General features: G+C 40.4%; 1 protein-coding gene across 6 annotated transcripts in view; it reads left to right on the top strand.

Annotated features, from left to right (window-relative positions):
* Window positions 1-14,410, top strand: part of LOC120517328 (protein TANC2) — a 434,594-nt gene that overhangs the window by 202,775 nt on the left and 217,409 nt on the right. For all 6 annotated transcript variants that reach the window (XM_039739552.1, XM_039739550.1, XM_039739549.1 and 3 more), the window contains exon 4: window positions 7,400-7,499. In XM_039739552.1, coding sequence (XP_039595486.1) covers window positions 7,433-7,499 — 67 coding nt within the window. In that variant the 5' untranslated portion in view covers window positions 7,400-7,432. The remainder of the gene's footprint in view (window positions 1-7,399; window positions 7,500-14,410) is intronic.

Here is a 14,410-nt window from a genome sequence, read left to right as displayed (position 1 = left end):
GTATAATGAAGAGTGCCTTTTCCAGATGAATGTAGGCAGCTTGTCATTTGCTTCAGCTACAGAGGGTTTGGTCAGTACAATGATGAAGGTGAAGTGTGTCCATTGCAGACCCCCAGCTTAGATCCTCAGAGACAAGGTGTTCTCGTCTTATGCACGGACAAGAAATGATGACTAGGTTTTGATTCATGACAGAAGATGGCACTAACGTATACACCCTATCTGCAATGGCTCATTTGTGCCCTTTGACATAGGCATACTGCATCTGTTTTCTTCCCCATGCCCACATACACAGAGTCATCAGAAGACCTGCCCTATTGTGAAGCCCATTTCTGACTTCATTTTAGGCTGCTTTTAGAGTGCCTCGTGTTACTTGGCCCGATGCCACTAATTATCCGTTTGGAAGTGTGGTATGCAGCTTTTCAGATATGTTGTGTGGCGTCCTAAGGCACATCTGCATTTCCAGCTTGAGCTGGCATGTGGGCCACGTTGCTCAAGTGTTAAGGGAGATTTTCAATAAGATGGCTGCAGATTGCACCCAACCTCTTGGAACAGAGTTAAGGATTGAAAGTTGTGGTGCCAAAGCTTTAGGTAAAGAGTGTGGTGGGTGGCTGCAATCCTTATCCAGCTAGGATACCCAGTGTGTGGAAGGGACCGGGTTAGAGAGTATTATCTGGGCAGTTTCTCCCCCAGACCAATAGAGGGCAGCCCCCTTGGTTTCCAGTGGGGCCATGAGTTAAGAGCATGGGAGCTCAGTCCTGTTGGAACCTGTGGCCCCCGCCAGGCGGTCGCATGGACCTTTCCAGGGCCTTATTTGGCCACGCTCCTGTCACATTCGGTGCCCTATAAAAAGGAGCCGCCTCACTCCATTGAGAGGCCAGAGTCAGGAGGATGGAGACAAAGCCTGAGGAGGAGTGCAGGCGGATGGACTGGGGGCAAGAGAGGGACTGAGTATTGGTATGGTGTTGGTAATTTGTGCCCTTTTGCTGTAAATAAATACGGGTATTGAGTTGAACCGGTGTCCTGCCTGTGTGCGTCCGGGTTAGGGTGGCTGTACGCCCTCTGGTGGAGTCACAGAGACTACTTGTAGAGTCTGCTGGACAGTGGATGGAGAGAGTCACAGCACAAAGGCACATGGCTGTAAGCGTGTTATAAGTGGAATGTTTTGTATTGCTTCAGAATTTTAGGATTTATCTTCATTTTGAGTTAACTTTAATTTGGTTTTCTAACCTTTTAGCTTGCAAAGTATCTTTAATTGTAAGTAATAGAAGACACTATATAAAATAAAAGACTGACTACATACAGGCAGTGAGGAACAGTGTTTTTATTGGTGTCTCCCAGCCTTTGCTGCTCCTGCCTTTCACTGGGTTGCCCATTGGTCATCGGGCATGGAAGGTGCAATGTAGACATACAGTAGACGGCCAAAACCTTTTAACTGTGTTGAACCCTAGACATAGACACACGCGTATTTGGAAAGAATTTCTACATTTCTAATGAAGAAGGTTATATACTGTATTTGTGGAAAGCTGCTGACAGAATGGAGTAGAACAGTTTTGTCCATTGGCCGCCTTCTTCTGCTTGTTTGTTTCTAATTAACACAAACGTGCTGGGAAAGATTTAGTATGTCTGACCAATGCAGGTAGATCTAGGCAACGGAAGCACTCATAATTTTAAGCATTTTGTGACAGTCAGATTGTGCTATCCTTGTTAAAGTCTGGTGGGATCGTTTTACCTAGTGCCGCTTCGGAGAGTCTTCAGCCTTAATCTGTGTTACTGATTTAATTAGTTCCTTTCTCAATTATATCTCCCCAACCCACCGTGTCCCTAGCTGTGTGGCATGAATTGGTAGCGAAACACGCATCTTTATTGCCAGAAAGAAAAAGGAGGAGGCGGTGGAGAAGGCAGAATGTAGATCATATCAGCTCGTTAATTTCCACTCTTTCTGCCGTGTTCATCTCCTATTGTTGATTGGCAGACACCTTTATAGCTCCTTCACAACAGACAGCAGTGCTTCGGGCCTGGTTTTCTTTGGTAATCCAGTGGACAGAGCAATATTATATCGTAAAGATTTCAATGGGTCACTGAGAGCAGGGCACCACAGATAGGAAGTTCCTGCATCTGACATGTTTAACATTTTAAATTATGGGATTAATGAATCATATTGTCCACCAGAGGAGATCAAAAAAAGAGATCAAGCCAAGCTTTGACTGAAATCAAAGCCTGAAGTTTCACTGCAGTTCCTTTCCCAATCCAGCATGCTTTCTTACTCCCAGACAACTCGTATCACAATCTTGGACCCCTTCCTCTCCTTCCAGCCCTCCTCCTCCTCCACTAGTCTTTTCACTGTCACTCAGCCCACACGACAGTGCGTCTCCTAGAAATCATGATGAGTCATTTAATAAAAACTGTTGTTTTATCCTTATTTTAAGAGCCTGTATGCAGGTACCGTGTCCATTGGGACATCAGGAGCGACTTAACGGCCTCTGAGCTTTCTGCTATTACTCTACATTGCTAACAAGAGGTGGGCAGTCATCCTTGTTGTCCAGCCAATATGACTTAATTCTTGTACAGTTATTTAACTTGTTTACAAATTCGTCGTTTCTGACAGTGATTTTTGTTTGTGTTGAGTATCTCGCCTCTTAACAATCTGTCAGTTGAATAGAATTTCTACACCACTTGTTTGGAGTTCAGTTTCCAGGGGGATTTTGTAGCTACTGATTAGTAGCACAATAATTTCTTCCACAACTGCTGTATTAGTTAGTGGTCAGATGTCAGTCTTATATTTGAATTCTTGCTGATAAAGGAAAAACAAGTAGAGCCGTTCCACCTGTTCTGGTTCATGGTACTGATGGTGAACTGGCAATACACTGGTACATTACAAGCATTATTCTGCATACCTGCCCTAATCTGATGCCTCCTACCTCATATTAGGTATGTGTATGTAATGTTTGTACGCTGTATACTGAGTTGTTTTGGGCAGTTGATTAGCCGAATATAGAGGAACAGTCTATTTGCTTTAACATGTAGGTGTATATAGATGTGAATTAATGGAAGGAATTATTAAGGAAAAAATTCAGCATAACATGGCAGGAACAGTAGTTTTACTGAAATGTCAGCACAGGTTCAAACAAGAAGGTTGTGTTTTACTAACCGGCTGGAATTCTATGAGGAAGCAACAAAAGGATATGACTAGAGTGGAGCAAATGAGATTTTTTATCTTGACTTTCAGAAAGCATTTGATAAGGTGCCACATGAGAGGGTGGGCATCAAACTAAAAGAAGTGGGAATTCAGGATGTTGTGTGTAGATGGGTGCAGAATTGGCTCAGACACAGGAAGCAGAGGGTGATTGTGTGAGAAACCTCATCAGAATTGGCCGATGTTTAGAGTGGTGACCAGCAGGGGGCAGTGCTGGGGCCGCTGCTATTTTTTAATAATAAATAAATAATTTGGATCGGAACAGAAGTAAGCAGCAAGTTAAGTTTGCGGATGAGACCATACTAGGTGGATTGGCAGATAATACAAAATCAGTTGAATCATCACAGAGGGACTTGGACAGCAGACAGGCTTGGGCAGATTTGCAGCAGATGAAATTTAATGTCAGTAAATGTAAAGAATTACACATAGGAAGTAAAAATGTGAGGGCTGAATAAACAATGGGAGGTCAGAAAATCAAAAGTCCACCTTATGAGAAGGATTTAGGAGTCATAGTGGACTCGACGCCATCACCTGCCAGACAGTGTTCAGAAACCATTAAGAAGGCTAACAGAATGTCAGGTTACATAGCGCCTTGACGTGTGGAGTACAAGTCACAGGAGGTTCTGCTCAAGCTTTATAACTCACTGGTGAGGCCTCATCTGGAGTCCTGTGTGCAGTTTGGGTCTCCAGACTACAAAAAGGACATAACAGCACAAGAGAAGGTCCAGAGAAAAGTGTCTAGGCTGATTCAGGACTACAGGGGATGAGTTATGAGGAAAGATTAAAAGATCTGAGCCTTTACAGTTTAAGAAAAAGAAGATTAAGAGGAGACTTGATTAAGTGTTTAAAATTATAAAGGGAATGGTCTGGTGGATTGAGACGATGACTTTAAAATGAGTTCATCAAGAACACGGGGACACAGTTGGAAACTTATGAAGGGGAAATTTCACACAAACATTAGGAAGTCTTTCTTCACACAGACAACCACAGAATGGACTAAGTGACCAAGTAATGTGGTGGACAGCAGGACTTTAGGGACCTTCAAAACTCGACTTGATGTTATTTTGGAATAATTAAGTAGATTGCACTGACAAGCTTTGTTGGGCTGAATGACCTGTTCTCATCTAGATTGTTCTAATAAAAAGTGGATGTACAGTATGTATGTTCTTTATCATGAAAGCTGTCATATTGCGTAAACACTGTAGAAGTGTGTGTACTGTATGTGTGTTACTGTTTTTATGGAAGGCATTACAGTAGCCTCCTAGGTTCTTTTTTTAATTGATGAACAAGAAGAAATTCATCTAAACTGTACATTAGCTTATTAACCTTGTTTTACACTTACACCCCGCAATATTCACACCTGGGATCCTCAGCAGTGATGGGCTGAACACTTCTCTGTTGGCTTCACCTTGTTTTGTACCTCTCAAAGGGCTAAACACTGTTTTTACTTGGAGGATCTGAATTAGGAAGGAATGAATGAGTCCTAACTCCTGTCGTTTCGGTGATATAATAACAAACTTTAATTCGTCGGTTCATTTCCTGTACAAGTTTTGTGCATACAAACCAAACATACCCAACGCTAGATGTTAAACAAATGAAATTAAATAGCCTGAATGATTCAAATCACTATCACACAGCAAAGTTTGCATGACATAGTCATCCTTGAGCAGTTAGAGAGTAGTTTATACATCAGGGCTTGGCCAGACAGAGTGTTGTGTATGGCAAGCTTCAGGAGAATCCAACAAAGAGTCTTTATTTTGTCTAATCAGAGATGCTATCAAAATCTCTTTTATACAGAACCTTGATGACTGGCAGTGTAAGATTTATAGAAACAAAGAAATAGTTGCATTATAGTAAAATCGAACAACAGATAACTTATCAATGGCCATGTTATTCACCTAATCAGTATGTAACTAAAACAAATTATATACTGTACTAACTTAAAATTACCATTATTTTTGTAAGCCCATACACGCTATTTTATCTTAAGCTTAAATCTTGGACAATCTGTAGTGTTAACCTTAGCACTATATGAGCGGATTTGTGAGGATGCATTTGTATTTGCATGTATCCCATCAGCCTTCTGACTGCTTTCTCCCCAGAAAAGACTTATGCATACCAGTCATATTGAATTCTTAGGTTTACACTTGTGATCTATTCAGTTAAAAACTACACCTTATCTGAACAACTCTTTACTCCTATATACACCACTGTATATGGTATATATGCATGTGTCACATGAAATTGTGTGCTAAAGTCAAATACTTTCTCTACATTTAAAGGAATATCTTGTCCGCTCTGGTGTTTTACAATGGAGTGTATGGCGCACAGAGGAAAAGCTTAAATACCTACCAAATACATCAATTTTTCAAACCAAGACAGTCGGCGAGTATTGATCCGTGCCTTCTGTGTTTCCGATGCATGTTTGCGATAACAAAAGGGATCTGGAAATAATCATTTTATCATGTTTTCCTGGCAGTATTTTTACCATTCTGAGGATACATTTTCTATTTGCTTGTGCGAATTCTCATACAAATATGGAAGTAAATTGAAACAAAACCAAGAACGTAGCACAAAGAGGGATTTGGTCTGTCAGCAGAAGACCACCCCCCTGGGGGGTGTGAAAGGTTGTTGTGCACAAAGACTTTTAGTACCTTTAAAAATCATTTCTTTTATAATGGCTGAATCTTATAATATTGGTGTTTTTTGTTTAGAGAGTGACATGTATTAACTATTGTACATGTGGCTATGTGGCTCAGTAGTTGACAGCTGTCTTAGCCTGAAAAATTGACATGTTTGGTAAGTTTTTAGCTTTTCCTCCTTGTCCCATAGACTGCAACGTAAAGTGCCAGTACAAGCAAGATAGGTTTTTAAATTAATAGAAAGTAATTAACTTTAGAACACAGTGTTGTGTGACAAATGCATATATAGCATGTTTGTAAAGAAATAACTTTGTCTTGAAAAATATTGAACTTGTACTTTTAACATAGAAGTCTTATTACTGCATTATTTTAACCCCTATACAGTAAGCACTGGGGACAAATCAAGTATAATCAATAATAATAATTTTTTTTATTATATATATCTGTATGTGTGTGTACAGTATGTGTATATATGTTGTAATAAATGGTGCTATATAGCGCCCGACCTGGCACAGACTCGTATGGAGGCCCGTATAAAAACAACACAAACTTTTATTTTTCTTCACCTGTGGGGCACATCTTCCCCGTGAACCCCTCAGGCATAACGCAGTCCGAATAAGCACTCACAGAAACACAACAGTCCCTTCTGGCACCACCACTCCTCCTCAGGCAACCTTATCCTCCTCCACCCGACTCCGGCCACTGAGTGGTGGTGGCTGGCCTCTTTTATAGCCCAACCAGAAGTGTTTCCAGTGCTTGACCACCTGTTTCTGATTGCACTTCTGGGTGGGGCTGAAGACTTGTCCAGCAGGGCTCCGGGACCCATGCAGCTCCCCCTGGCGGCCACCCCCAATCCCAGCAGGGCTATGGAGGACTCCATCTCTCATGGAACCCTGCGGGAAACTGAGGCACCATCTAAAAGCCAGGGAGGCTTCCGCTACCTCTTCATATCTTAAATCATTCTTGAGGCAGATTGAAGACTTAAGTGCCAAAATTTGAAATCATACATTTTCAGAACAGAAGTGAACGTGAGTGAATATATGAGAACTTTTCACAAACCCTTGGACCCCAGCTCTGCCAGTAGAGTTAAGCACTAGCCACACTGGAACGATTCATGCTCATACAAGTTGGTACCTTTAGATCAGCAGATAGGGAGCAGCGCAGATGGACGACTGCCTTGGACTATGGGAAGAGTCAGGCCCAGTCCACTCTATTTTACTAAACCACTCTTATTCATTACCCATGTGTGTTGTTTCCTGAAAAATATTAAGTAGCATGGTGGAGTCTGTCAGTTGAATTTATTTATTTATTTCGGTCTAGCCCAACCTCTTTTTATTCCTAATCAATATATCCATAGTGGTAACCACTACACTACATAATGTATTTGCTACATTTACTAAGGAGGCAAGAAACAGTGTTGCATTCTTTTTATGGCTATTTTTAATGTCTTTATTAATCAGAGACTTTGGTGCTTAGTGCCAGCTTTAAGTCTTTACATTTTTTTGAAAGTGTACCCAGAATGCTATACCTCCCCTAATCACCACTTGTTTGTTATTGTTTGCAGGGTGCCAGGTAGCAATTGTAACCGACTGCTGCCATGTTCCGAAACAGCTTGAAGATGCTACTAAGTGGAGGCAAGTCGAGCCGCAAGAATCGCAACAGCGGTAAGTCACCTGACTGCTGTAAGTTGTGAGAGCCAGTCAGGATATAATGTTTGTCCTTACCTTTCATAAAAGAAAACAAAAGCAGCAAAGACTCGATTAGGTTTTCATGCATTTCTAAGCATTACTCTGTGTTAATTCCTCTCCTTTACTGCATATGACATTCTGCAGAATGGATGAATGAAAGGGAAATATCACTACTGTATATAAATTACTGCTATTGCATATAATAAGCTAAAAGAGAAACACTGAGGAATCATTTTAGGCTCTTATGTCTGCATTGTGGCAGAGTCTCTTTGCAAGATGCATTATGAAATATAGATTTTAAATGTAAGGACTGTCAGAAGTAAGAAATAGTGACATCTTTACAAAATACATTTCATGGCAGTCATATTTACAGCACACTTAAAGATAACAGCATAAAGATATAATTATTGTTACATCTCTGAGTGATTTGAGCAATAGAGACGTTTCCAGTTCATCAAAATTTCCACATATTTCATTTTTATTCCAGTAACACACAGATTCAATATTAAGTAACTCCTGGATGTGTTATATATAAACATATTTCTTGAATCAATAACATCAGCACTTGGATTCATTATATTTTATTGAAATAACTGAGATAAGACTACATTACAGAGTGTCAGCTCCTTATTGAAAATTAAATGAGGGCAAGTCATCCCATCATACTCTGGACTAGCCTCGATTTGTACAAACTCACAAGTAGTGAAGACGTCATGCTTTCATTAGGGTCCTTTTTGTGGTCTTACCTGAAGAAATATCAAATGGCAACAAAGAAATTCAAAATGAAATTTCAGACTCCTGTCTTTAATCAAATGCTGTGATCACTTTACACTACTGGTTAGAAATGCAGTAATATGTAACCCTCTACAGATACATTAACCTTCTGCAGATAACCTATATAGTTTATTTTTTCACGTTATTTATTTTTAAGTGTGTGTACTTTGATTATTTTATTTTATTAATTGTATTTTATGTTAGGCAGCACGGTGGCGTAGTGGGTAGCGTTGCTGCCTCGCAGTTAGGAGACCCGGGTTCGCTTCCTGGGTCCTCCCTGCGTGGAGTTTGCATGTTCACCCCGTGTCTGTGTGGCGCTCCTGTTTCCTCACACAGTCCAAAGACATGCAGGTTAGGTGCATTGGCAATCCTAAATTGTCCCTAGTGTGTGCTTGGTGTGTGTGTGCGCCCTGCGGTGGGCTGGCACCCTGCACGGGGTTTGTTTCCTGCCTTGAGCCCTGTGTTGGCTGGGATTGGCTCCAGCAAACCCCCGTGACCCTGTAGTTATGTATAGCGGGATGGATGGATATATTTTATGTTAATCTTGTGTATTCTTGTCATTTATCATCATATTGTAGTAAATTGTTTTTAATTTTATCCAGTGTTATTTGTCTTGATGATTATTGTGATTTATTTATTGTATTGCAGAACTGTGAATCTGTTGAAACTTTTGGTTTCTTTTTCGACCAAGTTATAATAAAATGAAAAATAAACACTAATACATTAGATTGGCCACTTCAGAATCCAGACCTCTGCACAGCTAGAGCTGCGTTGGATCAACAGGAGAGGGCAAACTACGAAAGGAAGAAGGTCAAAAGATGAGAAATATAGATAATAGATAACACTGTGTATCGTGTGCTCATCAGTGTCTTTAGGTGAAGCTCAGAGCCGTAAAGCATACACAAATTTAACCAGCACACAGCTTCATTTAGTTCAAGACAGATTAAAAAAGCTACCTAAGGAGGGCAAGCACTATTATGAAAGATTTCATTCAGTGTGTTCCCTCTTTTATTTAACACCGTAAACTCTCACACCAATAGGTACAGGGATAGCTTTTATCCACACATAAGGCAGCTCAGCAGTCACTCGTACTAACAAATGAACAAGCGTTTCTTGTACTGTCTGCTGTATCTGCTGTCGATACTGTATTTATTGTCTGTTATTTGTACTATTTCTAGTCCACAGGAGACATGTTAGTAAGAATTTAATTGTACTGTGTACTCGTGATCAGAAATCTAAGCTTCAAACTGAACTTAACGGTGCTGTCTAAATAATATTTTGGGTAGTACTGGATGAGACGTCATCTTTAGCCCTTAGCTTTGTTTTTTAATCAACAGCTGACACTCTGGTATTGACCCCTTTCTTTGCAGATCGAAGCCAAGGAGGCCAAACGCATACAATAATGTCTTTGTTAAATAAATCAAATAGGCATGGGGGGAAACAAAGTCAGAACAAAACAGTACAAAATAAAAAGAAAACCACACAACCTGGTGCCATCCTGGACATTCCTGCAAAGGCCTCACAGCAGCATCTGCCTGATGGGTTGCCCCAGACCTCCCTTTAATAAACTAATGGAGTCGCACTTTTCCACTTGCCACCAAGTGTGGCCCTATTTCAAGCAGGAGGTACTTTGCTTTCCTGCCCACATTTAATAGTTTTCCATTGCCCCCTTTATTATAATCTATTGTGTTGCCTGTTCACTAATGTTCTCACAAACATTATTCTGTCAGGTCACACTTATGTCCTTCATTGGTGGCCATGCCATTCGCAATTCTGGGACAGAATGCTGTACCCTGGAAACAGTGCCCGTCCTCACACTCTGGAATTAAAGCACCACTGCACGTTAGCCCATGTTTCTCTGTCTTTGATCCTGTCCTGTGCTGAACTTTAGCATTTTTCCCTGACCGCTGCTCATCACACCTGGTATGTTGCATACATCTTGAGAGGTTTATCTTGCTGAAGTGGAAGTAAAATCCTGTGTACAGGTTATTTCTTCTTCTTCTTCCACTTTGTATTTAGTTTTAAATTCCTTGTTTTACTGAGAGGCCCGGTACTTGTTATGTTATCCTATTAAAGCATCTTTTGTTGTGATTTACAGTAAAGTGGAAAGTGACTGCCGACAAACGCGAGTGACAATTTAACCTTGATATTTAACGAGAAGTGCATTTTTGAGGAGAATGTTAAAGGAAGGAAACTCTTAATTGGCCCCATGCTGTTACTGCTTTGTTGCATTCTCAGTTGAACTTACCATGCAAGCTTTTGATCCCCAAGCCACGTAACAGGAGATGGTTGTCTGTTTTGCATTTGTCTCTGTCTGCTAAAAACAATGGACTCCACAAGCTGACCATGTTGTTTTAGAAGAGTTTCCTTTCATTTTCTGCGTGGTGGGGGGTGGGAAGGTGCCTGGTAATTTGATCCCGGCCTGTTTTTCTCTGGTTAATTGTTACCAGCTTGTAGTGCCGCTCACTGACATCATGAAGGCGGAATGAAGAGTACTTTCTGCCGGCTTTACCCACTTCTGCAGCATTATAAATGGAGCTGCTGGCTAAATTGTTAGCAGAGAAAGAGAAGAAGGTAAGAATCGGGCTAGCAGGTAAAACCTAATTTTGTGCTCAATCCTGGAGTTCAGATTCAACCTCTGATTTACTGTGGGACAAGTCACTTCTGATCGCTTGACCATTTGGCAGTAAGATCTGAGAGGATACATGTTTTATGTGGGGCCTCACATTGTACAATATACTACAGTAGGTATTGTCGTTTTACACCTCCAGATTTTCATTTCAGTCTGTTGTTGGCATAACGGTCTTTGAAGTAAAACAGAAGCAAGAACTACTCTTGAAGTATTCAGCCTCTATGCGTCCCGGTTACTTCTTCAGCAGCTGTCATTATCCTGTGTTTGGGACAGCTGGAAGCCCTAAGGTTTCCCCCAGTTAGGTATGGCATTAGCCTCTTTGAGTTACCCACAGATTGAAATGCAGGTTTGTCTAAGCATGACTGCTTGAACCAAGTTTTAACTCTGTGGAATGATCTACATTTGCGTGTTATATACCCTTTTCTTTTAGCTTTGCTGAAATTTGCTTAGATAACATTTTTTTTGGCATTTCCATCATTTGTTCCTATCCACGGTACTGTTTGGTGTAAATATATACCACGTAAAATTGATTCAATAGTTGATGTAGTTGACAAGATGGCTCACTGCTCTAAATGTTTGTGTTTGACTAACTAAATAACTAACTAATTCACTTAATACAGTTTTTTGCATTAGGAATTAATTTTTTCGCTTACTCCCAACCTACTCTCCAGGGTGGCTTTCCCCTCAGCTCTTTGTACAGCAACCCTGGAGAAATTGCAGGTTAAGGGCCTTGCTGGAAAACCCATCTGATTAGCATTCCTTTTGGAGGGATTTGAACCAGTAACCTCCCAGTTAACCAACACAGATCCTTCGGCCAGAGAGCAACCACTCCAACTGTGTCGCTGATTGCACGTAGTTTGCATGTTCTTTCCTTGTCCATGCGGATTTTCTCTGGAAACTCAAGTTTCTTCTAATGTGCCAAAAAATGTTTATTTTCATTGGACTGGAAACTGGAGGCCGGCCTGGTATAAGTAAGCGTGGGTGTTTAAGACAATGTGCCCTAATGCAGAACAGTATGCTCTAAACAATCACTGTTGGTTCCTTGCATGTGTTCGATGTTGCCCAGTTGAGCCTGTAATCACAAATACAGATTCAGAGAATAGATAGTTGCTTCCATAGTTTTACTTCAGGCTAGTTTTTTAAATGTTTTTTGATTGTTTTCAGTACTATGTTAACTTATTACTTTGTACTTTTGGTTAACACTTGTATACAAAAATCAAACGGCTCATGTGCATAGCGTAACTGCCTCTTTATGTATGTATTAAGAGCACTGGTAGGTTGTTTTGTCTTGGTAGAGTTCTTTATTACTCTCCTTTCCCCTTTTGTATTATTATTATGTAGCCTTTGTCAGAATGCCTCAAATCTCCCAGTCTTACCACTGTTTGTAAGGTATTGTACTCTATAACTTCTCCCCACCTTCCCTTCTACATGTATAACCTCAGGCAATAAGGTGTAGTAAAAGACAAGCAGGAGTTAAGTTACAATTTAAACAATGTATTATTGATAATATTTGTAAATAATAACAATATGCAAAGTACATTTGAATATTGGCAATCATATAACTTGATAAATGGTGATGTGTAGTTTCAGGCAGCACACAGACTTGTTAGTTACCTAAAATGTCTCTAGTTAAGGCATCATTTGTGGTCAGCTTTCTTCAGAACAGGCCACATGCCTGTCTCAATATGGCTGCCAAGCTGTGCTCTTCATTGTGTTGTCCTTTTCAGTTCATGGTGTGTGAGATGGTCTTTCATCATTTTGGTAAGAGAGAGTGAGGTAAAGCAAGAAAATTTATAGTTTTTCTGTCCAACCCCTAAAGCCAATACGACGTCATGGTACTTAAAGGCTTTTGATATAAGCCAATTCCAAACAGCCATACTTCAGACCAATGGAGCAAAGAACACCTTCACACCTGCCACCCCGCAAAACCATTTTTTGAGCTAAAGTTTGCCAGCTAGGCAGTCTGGCTTTCCTGTGGGGGTTGACTGAGAAACAGTAGAAAAACACTTACCAAACTTATTTTAGGCACTTCTCCCAACCCTGTCGTAAAATTCGAAGAGACTCATTCCTAAAATGGGGTAAACATGAATGCTTCTTACTAATGTAACACTAAGTTACAAATAAAGACATACAAAATATTTATCAACTTGTATGCAAAATTTCACATCACAACATAGGTTAAGTGAGTTTCTCAAGGTCACAAAGTTAGTAAGTTATGGGTTCCTTTTGTTGTATAGTACAACACCTTAGGCACTACTGAGAGACGCTTCCTAATTCATCACTTATTCTACAACAATCAGAACAAAAGCATCCATATTTATATTGTGGCTCCTAGAGGTCTCTTGGCATTCCTATATACTGTTCACTAAGACTAATAGAAATTAAAACACGCTACCTGCATTTCTTTACATATCTCTAGAGATAATAAAGCTTTTTATTTTAGTCCTGTGCCCACAAACAGTGCACTGATAGCAGTTCTTTTAGAGGAGTGCCTGAACAGGCTTCTCCAGGAGAGTTTCTGTGCTTTTCAGGTCCTACAGAAAGCTGTTTCCTCACCTGTTTTGGCCTTGGATGGGGTGTCACAGGTAGAGTTGGTCCTTTGAAATCCGTCTTGTTCTTCATTGACGTGATTAAGCTCCTTTTTAGTTTTGTGGTCCCTCAGGGACATACCCTCTGCTTCCAGACACCGACAAACTCTGATGCACTGGGCCTTTTTCCCCCCAATGGTTTACCTTTTTGTTTTTTGGGAAGGGTGAGAGGTGGATGGTGATGGTGGGTTCTAACCAGAGTAATTGCAGCAAACTAAAACAAACCATATATATATATATATATATATATATAATCTGTAGTATATTTTTATACTATTTAAGTTCTTAAATTTCCAGTTGTTAGATTATTGTTTTTTCCATCTCTAGTTCCAGATTCCAACCATACTTTGTTAACAGGCTTTTCAAACCCACTACATGAACACTCCAGTGCTGCATGCCTCAGACAGGGGCTTTACTGGTGAAATCAGATTAAGTTCTTACACTTGGTTCATTACTGGTGTTGCCATAGCCACTGTCCTATTATAAAGAAGAGGAGAGGCAGTTTGATTGAAAAGGAAGTAACAAGAAGTGTCTACACGGAACATTACAGAGTTACACATAAAGACTATGCTTTGTACACAGCTGATTTATTTATTCTGAGAATATTCAGATGACCAAAATTTTGAGATTTCATTGTACATCCTAAAAGAAAAGCTGATATTTCATTATGTCAAGTGGATAGTGCTGATGCCTCATAACTCTAGAAAATTACATTGGAATCCCAGGCTGGTCACTCTCTGTGTTGAATTTGCATGTTCTCTCTCAGCCTACACAGGGTTTTCTTCCGGTGCTCAGCTGTTTGACCCGTATCAGAGTGTAATGACTGCTGACGTTACATTGGCCCTATTTGACTGAGCATTTGTGGGTCATGTGATTGACTAGTGCCACTAGTG

Source organism: Polypterus senegalus, chromosome 17 (genome assembly GCF_016835505.1).
Source record: "Polypterus senegalus isolate Bchr_013 chromosome 17, ASM1683550v1, whole genome shotgun sequence".
Lineage (NCBI taxonomy): Eukaryota > Metazoa > Chordata > Cladistia > Polypteriformes > Polypteridae > Polypterus > Polypterus senegalus.
This window is presented reverse-complemented; position numbering and strand designations above follow the sequence as displayed.